This window comes from Bos indicus, chromosome 7 (genome assembly GCF_029378745.1).
Source record: "Bos indicus isolate NIAB-ARS_2022 breed Sahiwal x Tharparkar chromosome 7, NIAB-ARS_B.indTharparkar_mat_pri_1.0, whole genome shotgun sequence".
Taxonomy (NCBI): domain Eukaryota; kingdom Metazoa; phylum Chordata; class Mammalia; order Artiodactyla; family Bovidae; genus Bos; species Bos indicus.
In genome coordinates, this window is record NC_091766.1 from 59,166,476 (window position 1) to 59,184,635 (window position 18,160).

At 36.8% G+C, this 18,160-nt stretch overlaps 1 protein-coding gene across 2 annotated transcripts; it reads left to right on the forward strand.

Moving 5' to 3' along the window:
• Positions 1-392: 392 nt before the first annotated feature.
• Positions 393-16,466, forward strand: LOC109561277 (serine protease inhibitor Kazal-type 6). 2 transcript variants are annotated; one of them, XM_070793792.1, is made up of 6 exons: positions 393-500; positions 704-847; positions 3,828-3,850; positions 10,955-11,029; positions 14,601-14,716; positions 16,230-16,466. In XM_070793792.1, the coding sequence occupies exons 2-6, from the start codon at positions 790-792 to the stop codon at positions 16,273-16,275; spliced, it is 318 nt and encodes a 105-aa protein (XP_070649893.1). In that variant the 5' UTR covers positions 393-500; positions 704-789; the 3' UTR covers positions 16,276-16,466. The 2 variants fall into 2 exon arrangements, with proteins under 2 accessions (XP_070649893.1, XP_070649894.1); XM_070793793.1 differs by lacking the exon at positions 10,955-11,029 and having other exon boundaries at positions 396-500.
• The last annotated feature ends 1,694 nt before the right edge of the window (positions 16,467-18,160 follow it).

Genomic DNA, 18,160 nt, shown 5'->3' on the forward strand with positions numbered 1-18,160 from the left:
TTAAAAAAAAGAAATATTAAATATTTCTAATTTCAAATATTCCTCAATATAGTAACTATTAAAATATCCTTTACAAATAAAACACACACACACACATTACTCCCTGCTCATTCTGAATCAACAACTGAAAATCACTGGCATTGGACTCAAATTAAGATTTTTTTCAAATAACAGTTGTATTTCAGCCTGGAAAATAATTTTTCTCATGCAGCTCTGGTGACTATGTAGATGACCCACCTCTTTTAGGTACATCTTGGATGATGTGGAGTCTGAAAAGCCAAGTTACACCCGAGATTCCATTCCCTGGTGGTGGTGACTCATTGGGATCACAGACATGCAGGACCTGTCTGAAAGAGACACAGCATCAAGTGGGGCTCCACCAGTGAGTCATTCCTTTCATACAGTGAAACCTTAAAGGGAAGGGTAGGGAGGATGTATTGACGGTTAGGAAAACACAGATTACTGGTGGAAAATGACATCCTCTATTAATAAGATCTAAGGTAAGATCTAAGGGTAAGATCTAAGGTACGACTCATATAATTGTTCTAATTTTTAAGATTGATGGGGAGCATGAAGCATTTCTTTGAATTGGTGACAGGTTCCAATAAATGCTTATATAGGACTGCAGATGGTTTCAGAATGTGAGTTTATAAAGAAGGTGGAGATCCCAGTTCCCTTTATCATGTCTATATATATGTCTCAGTGTGTGTTTCAGAGCTCTCGGAAGTGTCTTGAAAGAGAACCTGAGCTGGACAAAGCAGCCTTGATCTGAGTGAGCTAACTGGCACCATGAAAACATCAGGTGTCTTTCTGCTCCTCTCCCTGGCTCTTTTCTGCTTTTTCTCAGGTGAGTTTTTTTTTTTTTTTTCCTTAAAGTTAAAATCCAATACTTACATTGAACTGGAAACAACAAGTGTATTTGTCCACCATATTTCAAAATCCTAATAATTTTAATACAAAAGATCAATTCTGAGAGATTATCATAATGACTGCAATAATGAAAATGGGTGATGGTAATAATGATAGAAATAACTTTCATCTGTTGAGCATACACTATATTCTAGGCAGGTACTCAGGGCTTTTATGCATTATCTGCAACACACATAACAAGGTATTCATAGACACATTCCATATATAAGAAAACTGTAGCACAAAACAGTTAAGAAAATTTTAAGGACTTGTAACTGAGTTTGAGCAAGCTCCAGGAGTCAGTGATGGACAGGGAAGCCTGTCATACCATGGTTCATGGCGTCGCAAAGAGTCAGACAAGACTGAGCGACTGAACTGAACTAGTAAGCAGAATTTGGAATTTGAATCTAGGTCTTCTAGACGTCACAGGTGTCTGTTCCAAAGGAACAGTATGGAGAATTGATAACTATTTTAAATATTAGCTTGGCTTTCCAAGACAAAGCTAAGCTTTTCAGTTCTCATTATTCTTATAATTAGGACTCAAATAACTGAAACTGAAACAAGCAGAAAACAGGAAACTCAGAGAATCCTTCAGAAAAAAATCATCGAACCTTAGAATTCATAAACATATGTTATTGGTGAACTAAACAACTCTTGAAGTAGGGGAGTATCTTTGGCCACATTAATGAGCAGCAGTCATATATTCTACCAATTCTGATTATTCAAAGGACAACTGTACTTCAGTCTGATGCCTTTCATCATACCATCATCCATGTGAATGAACAAGGCCACTGCATCTATTTTTTTCTTTCTTTATTATTCTACTCTGTGCCTTTGTAGTGGACAAAATACACACTAGAGTCTCTGGACACAAAACCTAGGTTCATCACATCCACCACTAGCCTGTGTCAACTAAAGAAATAGGTCAGTTCTCTGAGAGAGTCTTTCATTCTTAGAATGCTGGACTTGAGACTGAGTCCTAGGAATCTGCAGATCTGGTGTATCAATTTTCTGTGATAAAAGTAGTTGAATTTGGCTGCTATCAGAGACTGTAGATGCCCAAATGTGTAAAAACAACAGTTTTTCAATGAAATTGAGCAGATGAAGAAGTCATTGTTCACAGGGAGCTGATAATATTTTCATAAGCAAATATATTCAGAATCATAAAAAAAATGAATAAAGGGTTTCTGTAATATTATGAAGTAATTCTGACTAGTAAAGCCAAGTAACTCAAGTAAGTGGATCAGTCGAGTGCTGAAATGGTGTACAAACAGATTTGACTATATTAAAATCTACTTGCAAAGACTGTCTAAATAATTAATAACTTATTTTTTCTTTTTACAAAGGCTAATTGGATCTGGGTGACTAATACAAACAAATACTAATACCAGAACAAGGTCCCTGATAGGCATGATGACATTTGGGAAGGCACAGTGCCCAGGAGCCTTAATGTTGAGACCAAGAGGAATGAATTTCAGTCCTGGTATTTCCATTTTGTAGCTGTGTGACCTTTCTGAGTCTCATTTTCCTCATCTGTAAAATGTGGATATAAAAGGACTAGCCCTGGGGAGTTAAATGAGAAAATGTACATAAAACGTTTAACATAATGGAACATAGTAAGTGTTTGAAAAATGTCTATTAATACTGCCATCACTAAATTTTAAAAATAAAAGTACTAGTTTGGCTCAGTCAGACTTAGCAGCAGCAGCAGCAGCAGCAACTTCCACTTTGACATTTCCTACATGTAAGACGGTGATTTGTACAGTGGAAAAATGGCTGAAAATTTTAACAGTGAGCCCTCCCTGGTCAAAACAATTATTTGGGAGTAGTTAACAAAAACTATAGACTTCCAGACCCTATTTGGTCTCATATAATGGAATTTTTCAAGCGGTTGTCCTGGGAGTCTATATATTTAATAATCAGTCATATCATTTCAACGTGGTTGGTAATCACTACAGTAGTTCATCACTAACTTTCTTTCAAATTTAAAAGCTTTATTCTCTCCTTATCCCCATTAACAGAGAATGTACTTTGAGGTATTTCCAGTTGTCTTCCCATAAATACTGGCCACCCTTCCTGCCTTTGAGGTGGCTGTGGACTTATATGTAAGGGGGTACTGCTAGTATTAGGAGTTCTACAGAAAAGGCCAGAGACCAAAATTCAGCAGCTCATACCAGGACTGAACCTAAGACTTTTATTATTATAGCATTTTTAAACCACTGTGCTAATTAGTCACAACCTAAAATCACATATTTAATCATAAAGATGGAAGGAAAGAGAGAGAAGCAAGATTGTATTTTTGAAATACGATCTTTCAGGAATATAGAGAGATGTAGCAGGAAAAATGAGTCATAGAAAATAAGTTTGTTCTTGCCAGTCTAAATTTGAGCTGAGGTTTTAAAGCTGAACACAGAAGGCATAAGAACAATTTCAGGCTCAAAGAACAGACAGCAAATCCAATCCCTACCCTCAATTTCCCGAGACAAATGCTTTGGGGAGGGACCAGAAGCAATAAACTTGGGAATGGCAGAGTTAGAGTCAACTTTCCAACCCAACTTCTCCAAAGTGAGGCCAGAGATGATAAATCATTTCCACAGTAAATGAGTGATGGAGCCAAGACAGTAAGATGAATCTCCAGATGCTTAAACTATTTTTCTCACTCCACCCCAACCTCCCAGAAATATTACACCATCATGGTCCATATCCACACATCACTTTCCAAGTTTCTACTGTTCCCTAAGAGGACAACAGGTATAAAAATGTAAAGTAACCAAGCCATGACTTATTGAGATAACCAAGAACCCAGTACAAGTATCATTTTAGGCTTTGGGATTACCTAATATTATAAATCCCACTTTTTTGCACATTCAAAAATTACAGTGTTTGGATTTCATGCTTTTTTTCTTTTTTTTCCCCAGGTGTCTTCGGTCAAGGAGCTCAGGTCAGTGTATATAATTTTATTTATTCTTCTGACCTGGGTGGGTGGCTCTTAGCTGGTACTCCCTGACCAATGAGGTCTGTCTATGGGTAAAAGATCAAAGAAATGGACAAGCAGGACAGATGCAGAAAACAACAGAAGTTCTTAGTTTTCTAACTATAATCTCTTTATGAGAATACTGGTTTCAGTTTAAAAGGGCCTAGACACCCACTCTCAGATTTTGTTAAAATTAAATGAATATAAATAAAAAGAGAATGAATTTGTGGTAACACTCATGCTCTTCCACTGATTCCATTGTGTAATCTTGGGCAAGTTACTCAGCTTTTCTGAGCTACAATTTCCACACCTACTGAAAAGGGATATTACCATTTACCTCACAGAATCAGATTTAAATTACATAAACTATGTGGGATCATGTGGTAAACTATGTGTAGTTACATAAACTATGAAAGGATTAGTTATTGATTAATAACGATCTTCTGAAAGAGAAGAGAGATTATTATTTTCTTTTTAGAAGGCAACCAAAAGTAGACAATTTGTGTAGTGTTCTGCATTGAGTAGACACAGACTGGTTCAATCAAATTTAAATACAATTTGGGTTAAAAAGTGGAAAGGGCACAAATTATCTTTATTGTTTGGACTGGTACGTTCCAAATTAATCCACCAACTTTTTACTAGTTTTTTGTCCTAGCTATGAAATAGACAACACAAACAAGAGGTATGTGCCCTGCCAATCACACCCGTATGTCCATACTGAACAGTAATGTCCATACTGAACAAGAATACTTGATCTTGGCACTGGTTGTTGTTTGCCTTGCTGTGCCCAAGAACCCTGGGCATCAAGTTTCCAGACACTACTGCCAACTAATCAGGAGTTGGCAAAGAAGCTGAAAAACATTTTCCAACCTTAATATATCTACTACATCGCGTAAGACATTTTCCTCCCAAATTTTAGTATCTCAGACATTGGGATGTATCTTGCAATGAATGACACCTTACAACTGCCTGCCTGTGTGTGTGTGTGTGTGTGTGTGTGTGTGTGTGTGCGCGTGCACACTTGTGTGTGCATATGTGTGTTTATACTGATATACATAATTGTACATCTTAAAGTTGACTTCTTCTTATATTTAAATAGTTATGTTAGTACAGTCTATATTATATATCAAAAGAAGCAAATAAGAATAAGACATAAGATCCAGCCAATATATTTTATACCTTATTAGGTAGGTATATGATTAAGACCATTACACATAGGTTTTTACAATATAGACTTTAATCCTGGTTTTCTCATTAACACAAAAGTTACTTCCCTTCTTTGGGCTCTTATTTCCCAGATCTTTAATGTTTCACAGATTTTTAGTGGTTTCTAATGTTCATTTAAAATATTCTACTGATTCTATTCCTTTAGATGAGCCTACGTCTTATATTCTGCTTGCTTTAGGATCCCTGGGGATGCTCACTCAACATGTAGATCCTCAGAGACTAGGCCAGACTTACTGAATAATAATCCCAGATAGGAGGCTTTGGATCTATATTCTAGAAATGCAGCACTGGAATGCACTGATTTTGGAGTGCTCCAGTATGTTGGAGACAATACAGATGAGTCCCAGTTTGAATATTTACTGCCTGTGTAATTTGAAGGATGTCTGTTTCCCTTCTCATTGCCTTTGTTTCCACATCTCTAAAATGAAGACTTGGATTCAGTGATCGCTAAAGCCTTTCTGGCCTGAGGTATCTGAATCAGTGTGAACTAAACATGCCTTACCAAGACTGCTGTCTCTCTTCCATTCAAATATAAATGGCAAAGAAGTTGTCACCTTTTGGATGACATCAAGGCTACACTCTCTTCTGCAAGTCTGGAAAGGGGGGTGACAGTCCCAAAGCCAGGCAGAAGAAGTTGACACTAACCTTAGGAAGTTGTCTGCCTAACTTTGATCCAGCCAAGACAAAGGAAGAACAGTTTTTTTCTGACACCCAAGTCATTCTTTCCTTGCGAAGAAGTCTTTCATTATGAAGCATCTTATGGAAGATTATAGCTAGCAGTCTTAATTATAGATCTGTAAAAGTTTCTCATTCTTTCAAAAATATTATTTGGGCTAAACAAAAAGTATGTTCTAAGACTTTTGGAATTCATGGTCCTGTAAAAATTTCCCCATAAATGTAAATGACTAATATGCTACCAAATCTTTAATTTCCCAAGTAAGAACATTAAAAAACATAAACAGTAAAATAAAAATAACAAAGATAAAGCTATTATTTATCATCACCACCCTTCATTTCAGAAATTGTAGTATAATATTAATAACAAATGCTTGAAAGTCATAATCGCAGAATACAGATAGTCCATTTAACCTGGATAAATTTTTATTAGAATCACTTCCTACACTATCTTTAATTTTTCTTATTTTCTCTATCAGGCTGTGTATTTGGGAACCATATACTTAAAGACATGTTTAAATGAATATTTATGACTGGGATTAACAAATCCCTCAAAAACAATGATAGGCAAATGTTTTCTTTTATGATAGTCTTAGGAATACCTAAATTTAGTTTTGTTGTAGTTTAAGATAAACACATGGCAAATTTTAATACAGTTAGTAAAACAATGCTCTTGACTAGAAAATGGTATTGTTCATGCTTCCTAACAACCTTGAAATCACTTATAACTATTATACTGACAGAATACTTAAACATTAATACAATTTGGAGATGTTAGTCAGCCTCAACAACTTAGCTACAGAGGAAAACCAAGGCCTCAGAAAGAGGACCTCACTGAGTCAAGTTTACCAATTGCAGTAAAGCTGTGTGGTCATCATTTCAGGATATTTCCATAGCGCCATGCTACCTCTAACCAGCAACAGAAAGCAATTATGCACTTTATGGGAAAGTGCTTTGAGCAGTGTAATTATCGAACAAATACAGAATAGTGTTCACCAGCCTTATATCCTAAAGAAGTAATGGAAAGAGTAGTTTCAAGTAAGACAACTTGTCTCTGTGTGTTGAAGGGATTTGGAAACTTGAAGGAAATGGAGGCAAAGAGAGCAGAATTCATTATATAAGCTTCAGGTCAGAAATGTTGAGGATGGCTATAGGTAGTAAATCTGAAATTAGTGAAGAGGCTTAAGATAAAGAAATACATGAAAGGGAACACTTGTTCCCTTTCTATCCCTGAGGGATAGAAATGATGATGTTTTAATCTGAGGGTAGGTTGAGGGATTTGAAGAATGGTGCTCTGATGGAGTGGAGAAGGCAATGGTACCCCACTCCAGTACTCTTGCCTGGAAAATCCCATGGACAGAGGAGCCTGGAAGGCTGCAGTCCGTGGGGTTGCTGAGGGTCAGACACAACTGAGCAACTTCACTTTCACTTTTCACTTTCATGCATTGGAAAAGGAAATGGCAACCCACTCCAGTGTTCTTGCCTGGAGAATCCCAGGGACGGGGGAGCCTGGTGGGCTGCTGTCTATGGGGTTACAAAGAGTGGGACACAACTGAAGTGACTAAGCAGCAGCAGCAGCAGTGATGGAGAGTGGAAAAATTAGAATGCAAAACTAGTTTAGAGGGAAAAATAAAGAGTTCTATTTTGGATATAAATGAATATTAAGTATGAATCAAACTGTTGACTAAAGGTATCTTGTATATTTCTGACAAGTAGAAACTAGACATTGAAATTTTGTTGTTTTTTTTTTATAAAATTTTATTTTATTTAACTTTACAATATTGTATTGGTTTTGCCATATATCAAAATGAATCTGCCACAGGTATACATGTGTTCCCCATCCTGAACCCTCCTCCCTCTTCCCTCCCCATACCATCCCTCTGGGTCGTCCCAGTGCACCAGCCCCAAGCATCTAGTATCATGCATCGAACCTGGACTGGTGACTTGTTTCATACATGATATTATACATGTTTCAATGCCATTCTCCCAAATCATCCCACCCTCTCCCTCTCCTACAGAGTCCAAAAGACTGTTCTATACATCAGTGTCTCTTTTGCTGTCTCGTATACAGGGTTATTGTTACCATCTTTCTAAATTCCATATATATGTGTTAGTATACTGTATTGGTGTTTTTCTTTCTGGCTTACTTCATGCTGTATAATAGGCTCCAGTTTCATCCACCTCATTAGAACTGATTCAAATGTATTCTTTTTAATGGCTGAGTAATACTCCATTATGTATATGTACCACTGCTTTCTTATCCATTCATCTGCTGATGGACATCTAGGTTGCTTCCATGTCCTGGCTATTATAAACAGTGCTGTGATGAACATTGGGGTACACGTGTCTCTTTCCCTTCTGGTTTCCTCAGTGTGTATGCCCAGCAGTGGGATTGCTGGATCATAAGGCAGTTCTATTTCCAGTTTTTTAAGGAATCTGCACACTGTTCTCCATAGTGGCTGTACTAGTTTGCATTCCCACCAACAGTGTAAGAGGGTTCTCTTTTCTCCACACCCTCTCCAGCATTTATTGCTTGTAGACTTTTGGATCGCAGCCATTCTGACTGGTGTGAAATGGTACCTCATAGTGGTTTTGATTTGTATTTCTCTGATAATGAGTGATGTTGAGCATCTTTTCATGTGTTTGTTAGCCATCTGTATGTCTTCTTTGGAGAAATGTCTATTTAGTTCTTTGGCCCATTTTTTGATTGGGTCATTTATATTTTTTGGAATTGAGCTGTAGGAGTTGCTTTTATATTTTTGAGATTAGTTGTTTGTCTGTTGCTTCATTTGCTATTATATTCTCCCTAGACATTGAAATTTTGAAGACAAGAAAAAAAGTCTAGGACTCATTAGTATCATCTGGGGAAATACATGTTCTCAGAGAAAATCAAATATATAAAGTTTTCTTGAAAATGTATATAATTAATACCCAGGAGGAAGCTAGAACAGATAATAAAAAAAGAGAATAAATAGCTGGAAAACTGGGGGTACTGACATATATGAATCAGAAAGGAGTTTTGAAAAGGTGGGGGTAGTCAAGAATAGCACATATAAAGAAATCATGAGCATTTTATAAATATCCAATGGATCCTGAAAGATGTCATTTAGAGAGCAGTTTTGTAGGCTACAGTCCATGGGGTCACAAAGAGTCGGACACGACTGAGTGACTTCACTTTCACTTTCACTTTGGTTGTGTGGAAGCACTATTAAAACAGGGGAAGTAGAAGTCAAGTTAGAGAGGTGTTAGGGAAACTGGTATTAAGGGGGCTAGGAAAGAACGGGGTTAATTTACCCACAAAGGTAGTATTTTTCAGTAAAGAGAAGAAATGAAGTCTTACATCCTAAGGGAGTGTGTGTGTCTACCAATTTTCACTGAATTTTTTTTAGAATTAAAATATTGAAACTCAACATTCCAAAAACTAAGATCATGGCATCCAGTCCCATCAACTTCATGGCAAATAGAAGGGAAAAAAGGGGAACAGTGACAGATTTTATTTTCTTAGACTCCAAAATCACTGCAGATGGTGACTACAGCCATGAAATTAAAAGATGCTTGCTCCTTGGAAAGAAAGCTATGACGAACCTAGATACCATGTTAAAAAGCAGAGGCATCACATTGCTGACAAAGGTTGGTATAGTCAAAACTATAAAGAAGGCAGAGTGCTGAAAAACTGACACTTTTGAATTGTGGTGCTGGAGAAGACTCTTCAGAGTCTCTTGGACTGCAAGGAGATCACAACGTCAATTCAAAAGGAAATAAACCCCGAATACTCATTGGAAGAACTGTTGCTGAAGCTCCAATACTGATGCAAAGAACCGACTCACTTGAAAAGACCCTGAAGTTGGGAAAGATTGAAGGAAAAAGGAAAACAGGAAAGCAGAGGATGAGATGGTTAGATAGTATCATTGACTCAATGGAGATGAATTTTAGCCAACTCCAGGAGATAGTGGAAGACAGAGGAGCCTGGCATGCTATAGTCCATGGGGTCGCAGAGTCAGACATGACAGTGACTGAACAATAACAACAATCAGCCTGGCTCTCTGCCTCAGAGCAGGGATTTCTGGCTGGCTCTGTAAAGGCATTCTGCAAAGACCACAATCTGAGCCTTTGGCCACCTGATGTGAACAGCTGGCTCACTGGAAAAGACCCTAATGCTGGGAAAGATTGAAGGCAGGAGGAGAAGGGGACAACAGAGGACGAGATAGTTGGATGGCATCACCGACTCAATGGACATGAATTTGAGCAAGCTCCAGGAGATGGTGAAGGATAGGGAAGCCTGGTGTGTTGCAGTCCATAGGGTCACAAAGAGGCAGACATGACTGAGTGACTGAAAAAAAAAAACAAATCTCTGGAATTCTCTGAGGGTGGTTCTTTTCTGTCCCTAGTCACCATGCTACAATTTTTCACAAGTGAGTGAAGAGTATCCTTTAGACATGAAGGAGGAAGCATTTGAACAATAGTTGTTACTTCTCCCACCAAACTGCAGAACTAAGGACCTAGCTTTACTAAGCTATTCCACCATAAGAAGTCATAGCTACAATTTGGATTATCAAAGCTGGAGCATCCTTAGGGATTTTCTAGTTTCATGACACTTAGCATTCTTTATGAGTTAGAGCCTTTCGGAATGTGATGAGATACAGTTAGTGCAGGCCTACAATGAGAGGCTTATTTTCTACACTACTCCTCCAGGACTATTTCAAATATTCCACACTGACTTTCTACAACTCTTAAGGTGACTACATTTGATTGTCATAAAAACCCTGGGAATGAGGCATGGCAACTGTATTTTGGGTTTTTATTTGTTTTTAAAATTTTGGTTAAGAAAATTGAGGCACAGATGTTGAGTACTTTGTCCAAGATAACACAACTGCCCAATGGCAAGTGGCAGAAAAAGTTCTATAACTTGACTCCTGAGCTACCTTCAGGGATCACGGGAAGCCACTGCAATTTACAAGTATGTAGATTCGTGTACCTATGTTAATTTAAGGAGGCTTGGTAATATACCAGTTAGTTGATTTGGTTTTATTCACTGAAATCCTTTGCTGTTCCTAGTCCTATTTCCAGGGGTGATGGAAGGGTCAGGTGGGTTTGGGGAGGGAGGAGGGATCTGGAAATTCTCAAAGCAAAGAATCTCCCCAAGTGCCACTTCCATGTTGCTTTCTGAAGGACAAAGGAGGCTGCAACACAAGATCACAGGGTTGGATGCCAAGGAAAGGTGGCTTAAGGAGGCGTCTCTTTCAAGTAAGAGACTTTTTTTTCTTTTCCTTACCTGACCTGAGAGGCCACATCTGGCATCTTCCCCGTATGCCGCTTTGTTGCAAACATCTTTGCCACAGGGGTTTCAGCCCTTGTGTAACTAGTTAGCTGCAAGGCAATTTTGCCATAAAAGATAAACCGGTTGATGGCTTGGGTTGGTATTTCAGCTTTCTCTGGTCGACCGTTTGGTTTCATTTCTCCATTGATACAGTATTCCCATTTTTATATTATATAAATCTTGGCCCTTATAATGGTCTGGATAGTGAGGCGCACCCTGGCAGTTTTAAAATAATGGCTAATAAAAACTTCACATTTGGGCTTGACAGAAAATATGGTGGTAATACTTATTTAGCACTATACCAGGAAAATGGCACCCCACTCCAGTACTCTTGCCTGGAAAATCCCATGGATGGAGAAGCCTGGTAGGCTGCAGTCCATGGGGTCGCTAAGAGTCAGATATGACTGAGCGACTTCACTTTCACTTTCCACTTTCATGCACTGGAGAAAGAAATGGCAACCCACTCAGTGTTCTTGCCTGGAGAATCCCAGGGACCGGGGAGCCTGGTGGGCTGCCTGCCGTCTATGGGGTCTCACAGAGTCGGACAGGACTGAAGCAACTTAGTAGCAGCAGCAGCAGGAACAAACAACAGTGTAAAAGCTTTACAAAGTAAAACAAATAGTTACAAATGTGTATCCTAGTATTTGGAAAACAATACCGCTCTTAATGAAGGCAGAAATTTTAGTAAAAAACTGTGAAGCCAAATGAGGAAACAAAGTAGCAGAAAAAGGTACAATACTATGAACGAAAGATGTTGAAGGCACCTGCTTAGGTACAACCCATAAAATTAAATTAGGTATTTGTGCAATATGGCCATGAATCTGCACACGTTAAATACATTCAAATATGCTATATTTTGCAATAAAGTTTTTTTAATTTTGCTATGAAAAATAAATTTCATTATATTCTCATTAATGTCTCTCTTTTATTTTTGGTAATTTTATCTTTTATGGAAAAATTGCTTTATAGTCAATTAGCTATCCATGAAAGTGTCTGTGGCAAAGATGTTTACAGCAAAGAAGTTGACCATGAAAACACTTAGAACCTGTAGGGAGACACCTATCTCTGACTGAGATGCCCTTTTTCTCAGTTTCCACATTGCCTGTATTTGTCCCATTGTGGCCTTTATGACACACAGTGCTGTAATTACCTGCCCTTCTCTGATTCCCTAATGCAGATAAGATGGTGAGCTTACTGATATATTTATAACTGCTTCCTTCTTATATCACCAGCACCAAGCCCTGTGTTCTCTAAATACTAGTTACCCATTAGCTCTATGTGAAATAAAAGAAAACATGATGATTCTGTGGTTTAAAGAATTTTCTTGACTCACGCACATAACTGCAAATGTGTACTTTAGTGACATAAATACAAAATACATTGGTTTTTTGTTGTTGTTGTTGTTTTTAACATTCTATGGTTTCCCTGGTGGCTCAGACAGTAAAGAATCAGCCTGCAATGCGGCAGGTTCGATCCCTGGGTCAGGAAGTTCCCCTGGAGAAGGAAATGGCAATCCACTCCAGTATTCTTGCTTGGAAAACCCAATGGACAGAGAAGCCTAGAGGGCTACAGTCCACGTAGTCGCAGAGAGTCAGACATGACTGAGTGAGTAACACACACACATTCTGTGGTTTATAATATCCTAAAGATTTTCCAGCTTTTATTTTCTATTTGGAGACCTAAAGAAAAGATTACTGTCCTGAAAGTGGTATGAGAAGATGGAGTTATCTGTAAGAGCAGAGGAGAAAGTGGGCCTACATGTAGGACAATAAGAAGCCTGGGTATCTTCTATCTGACCCAGCCCTAAGAAAATCACTGGTTAGGATCATACTACCCAATCTTAATAGTACAAGATGCCAAATTTCAACAAAAAGTTATATTCAAGAGTTGGATACCTTAAACCTGATATATGTAATAATATTTTTACAACTCAGTTGTATGGCTTTTTTGCTGGGCACCTCCTCATGCAAAGTTTCAGGGGGCTTTGTCAGTATATAATGGTTTGCTAATACTTTAAACAAATGATTCATCTTACCTGTGCCCATACAGTCCACTAAGAAGTTACTCTAATAAAGTCTACATGGCCTGACTATAAGCAAGGTCAAGGTATATCATGACAGTTGGTCTTTATTTCTCTCAATGAAGATTTGTTGGAAATCAACAACTGTATATTGCCAGAAATTCTGAGTCAGCCATGAAAAGTATGTTCAAGCATTGGTCTCAGTGCTTCTGGTTGTATGGCACTGGTAAGCCACTTAATTTCCTAAGGATCAATATTCATGTCTGTAAATTGGCTAATACATTTTATATTGTTTAATGTGAATCTCTGCGTTACTGTGAGATGATGGAGTTGATCCATGTGGGAACAGTTTGGAGATTATGAAGCAACTGATAAACATAAGATAGTATTATCTTAATAAAACTATGATGGGGTAAAGTATGGTCCCTCTATTCGTGTTTAAATGTCACTTCATTCCACACAGCTGCCATCTGAAGGAGTTCAGTTTTACCTACTGCATATTGCCTGTTCTCTGGAATAAAATGGCTCAAATGTTATCTGCACACCAAATACTGACTCAATTGAGAGTGAATTGAAAAGAATCTTAAAACTCCAGACTAATTCCAAGATATCACTATAACTAAGGAGATACCTTAGTAGCATAATCATTCTGTCTCTAGAGCCCATGATGATAATCATTAATTGGTCACAGTGTGTTTTCTCACCAAGGCTAGATGCAACCTCAGAATCCTTCAAAACAGAACAGTTTAGGGCAGTCATTACTCAGTTATTGTAGTAGGCACAAAAGTTCAAATTCTACAGATTCTGGGACAGAGTAAGTTAATGTAAAGATATTAGAATTTTGTTTTCAAGAGATAATAAACTGATATAGCAGCCAGGGAAAACTGACCAGTTATCAAATAACACCTGGGAGCGTCTTGCAGTGACCATTCATATCTTTAAAGCAATTCAGGAGGAATGCTTTTGTAGTTACACTAATACAAATTTTCTTGTTTTTTCGTCTGCAGCATACAGCATGTAATATCTTAGTTCCCAGACCAGGAATCGAACCTGTGTCTGCTGCAGGGGAAATATAGAGCCCTAACCACTGGACAACCAGGGAATCCCAATACAGTTTTTTTCCCCCCATTTAAAGACCCAAAACTACTCTCAATTGGTACAAATTAGCATTGGAGGATAAAACCATACCCATAGCATTTGTCTCACTCCTCCTGTAAGAAATAAGCATCTGCCTTATATCATTAACATACCCCTGAATACAGTGACTATAGACATGTGTTCTTTAAAGAAAAAATCTTAATTATGTTTAATACATTCTAGTTAGAAAAAGAAAGTGATTTTTACTTAGAAAACTTTACACCACAACTATGTACAATAATATGTATAATTTTAAGTTTACTGTCCACAACTTCTTATCTGAGGGACAGTCCCTTAGACAGAATGCACTAATATCAATGTCACTGCGTTTACTCTGCCAGGTTGACTGTGCTGAGTTCAAGGACCCCAAGGTCTACTGTACTCGGGAATCTAATCCCCACTGTGGTTCTGATGGCCAGACATATGGCAATAAATGTGCCTTCTGTAAGGCAGTGATGTAAGTATCATATTCATCAAATCTACCTTGCAAACACAAACTTCCAGAATAAGATTATGACACTGTCCTTGAGATATTCTAGAGAGTTCTACTCATACCCATCCATAGAAACTGAAGTAATAAGTTTCAGGCAAATGAGTTGAAAACAAATGAAACAAAAACAAGCCCCCGCCAAAGTTATCTGAAGGTTTCTAAATTATCTAAAAAGATAATCTCAGGTATTTCACTTTGTTAGTATTTTTGACTCAGGTAACTTTAAAAAAAATTTTTATGTCTTTAAGCATTTTGATACATTTTCTTAGTTTTTCATTTATTTCTAATTAAAATTTCAATCATTTTCATACAATTATGTTTGTTGTTATTATAATTTTGGAAAAGATGGAAGAAAGTTTTAGAAGCATAGTCAAGTTAAAAATTTCCTCAAAATCAGAATCATGAAAAACTTAGGAGAAATTTTATCGATAAAAATATTATCCAAATTATTTTCTGATATTTATTTTATAAAAAATAATACATTTTGTAGACAATAAGTTCCATTCATTCTGATGAAAACAGCCTTTCAATAAACAACAGAGAGGATTATCCTTTATTATCCAGACTATACAAATTTTACCAATTATATTAGGAAGATTCTACCAAAGAAAAATATTTATTGAGTTTACATGTTTATAAAAAACAGAACAAGTGCTATAGATTTTAGTCTATATTATTTTAGTTGACTATTAGATTCCCAATGAAATGTAATTTATATTTAATAAATATTTATTCCATCAATTAATCAATCTTTTGATTAATTGACTGCTCTAAAAGCCAGGGGATTTAAGCAAGATAAAAATGATCACACTTTCTAGTGTCTTCTACCACTCTCATCATTTTCTTGTATTAGAGTTTCTTCTATGAATTCCTTAACTTTCCTTAATTAACCCATAAAATTCCTAGGCACAGGGAATATATAAATCCCTATCAATAACAGGGCTAAGCATGTAGAATGATATTAATAAATATTGAATCTATAGATAATACACATGTGCCTATATTTCTATATATCTGACATATCAATATCAACATTTTCCCAGGAGAAGGGCAGTAGGGTAAGGTGAGATTTGATTTAATGGGCCCACATTACTCAGAGGGCCTGAAAACATGTCTGCTAAAAAATGTCAAAGGCCTGAATATTTGGTTCAACCTCTTACATCTTCTATCAGGTTAGAACTATGACAGTATAGTCTCTTTGCAATTATATCTCAATTTTTACATCTGTATACATATTTACTCTCAGATAATGAACAGTTAAAACTGAAAGGTCTAAACCTTAGTAAAACTCTGAAGTTTAAGATTCATACTTTCTGCAATGAGGCGAGATGTTACCTCCAAGTGCATTTAACTAACACCTAATCATAGACATGGATACGTGTGAATCAATTGATTCTATGACAGTTAAACCTTTTTCCAACCTCTGTGATGGATAGTAATGATACTGCACTGAGCATATATTTGTCTTTCTTTTTTGTAGGAAAAGTGGTGGGAAAATCAACCTAAAGCACCGTGGAAAATGCTGAATCAGAACCAGAATGCTGAAAATGCTGAATCAGAGAGCTGACTTGCCAGCTCTCTCGTATTTCTTTACTTGCCTCTGCTTTTACTTTACTTTTCTCTAGCGAATCCCTTCAATTTATAAAGACACACCTTCTACTCTACCTTGCACTTAGGGTGTTCCATATATATTTTTCTTGATTCGCTTGTCAATAAAGTAAATTCTGTAAAATCACTGTTTTTTTTTTCTTTTTATAATCTGTCACCAAAAAAACAAAACAAAACCTACAGATACAATATAGAATACTGACCTGGCATAAACTTGGATAAAAAGACCTGTTTTTCTGATGGAAATCAACCATGCAGTGGTCACCATGGGAACCTAGGAAAACCCCCTCCCTCCTCTTTTGTTTTTTCCACTTCATTTTTTAATTGAAGGATAATTGCTTTACAGAATTTTGTTGTTTTCTGTCAAACATCAACAAGAATCAGCCATAGGTACCTCCATGTCCTTCTTTCTCTTTATTCTTGGAATATCAGTGTAAATAATGAAGGAATTTTTACTGAGATGATCATATGTCTATAATTATTTTACAGTATCTATGATTTAAGTCTTAGATCACAAATTACATTTTCTTCCTAATTTCAGGAAAATATTTTATATAAAAATAAAACATTTATCCTCTCTGGACCATAGTTTTCTTATCTCTAGGGAATGATGAATTATATTATTACATAATAGATACTTCATAAAGACCTACTTTATTTGGCTTCCCAGCAACATCAAAGGATCTAGAAGAAAGAAGTGAATATATGTTCAATAAATAATGAATAGATGCAAAGTCTCTAAAACTGTGTAAAGGAATGAAATTAACTGATGTTAATCATGGAATGAGAGAGTTGGATGAAATGTGAGAAATCTAAAGGCCCAGAGAAAGCTTACTTATACTGCCAAAGAAAAAAGCTCCAGTTAGTAGAAAAGCCAAGGTTAAAACATAGCTCTTTTGATAACCAGTTCCGTCTCCACATAGCTGGCTCAATCCCAGGAAGACAAGCTAGATATATAAATATCTCATTCTGAGCCATCCAATTGGAAGTGCTGAAAAACTACCCTTTGAGTACTCTAATTCAATATAGCATGTATTTACAGATAACATCGTCCTGGGTGAACTCACACAGAAGACCAATCTAGATATATTTACTAGATGATCATCCCTCTGCCAGCAAATATTTACTGGGTGCCTACTCTGAAGGAGGCTCTTTCTGGTCTCCATACTTGAAATATAGTTATGGATAAGGATAAGAAAGGAAAAAACATACAGACAAACAAACAAAAAACCCCTATCTTGATGAAGCTTATATCACAGGAAGAGGTAACAGACAAAAAATAATCGTAATAAGTAAATAAATAATATAGTAGTACTTAAGCAGAGACAGTAGCCAATTGCAATACTAAGTCAGATGATTAGAAGAGTTCTAACTAGAAGAAATGGAGATGAGGGAGTTGGCCAAACAAGTATCTTGTGGAACAGCAAAAGGAAAAGCTAGAACACAGTCCTTTAGTCTGAAGGACACCTGATTTGTTCGAGGTTCAGCAAGCAAGCAACAGTGACTGAAGAGGGATGAATATGAGGGCAAATTTCTGGTGATACGGTCAGAGAGGCTAAGCCTAAATCATGACTTTATAGTCAATGTTTTCTCTATGTAGTTTTGTAATCAAGATTTTTTTTTTCCTTTGTCATCCCCATTTATAACTGTATTCCAAGCATGGAGAACAGAGCCTGAGTCACAGTAGGTACTCAGGAAATGTTTTCTGGCAGAGGGATTTTTTTCTTTTATTCTTATGTATAAAAGTATGTTAACTAAAAACATTAAGACCATTTTTTTCTGTTTGTAAAATCTCAATTATAT

Coding starts and splice junctions, on each gene's coding strand:
- LOC109561277 (XM_070793792.1), top strand. CDS start 790: ATGAAAACATCAGGTGTCTTTCTGCTCCTCTCCCTGGCTCTTTTCTGC. Junction 3,851..10,954: donor TCTTCGGTCAAGGAGCTCAG/GTCAGTGTATAT, acceptor TGCTTTCTGAAG/GACAAAGGAGGCTGCAACAC. Junction 14,717..16,229: donor GCCTTCTGTAAGGCAGTGAT/GTAAGTATCATA, acceptor TCTTTTTTGTAG/GAAAAGTGGTGGGAAAATCA.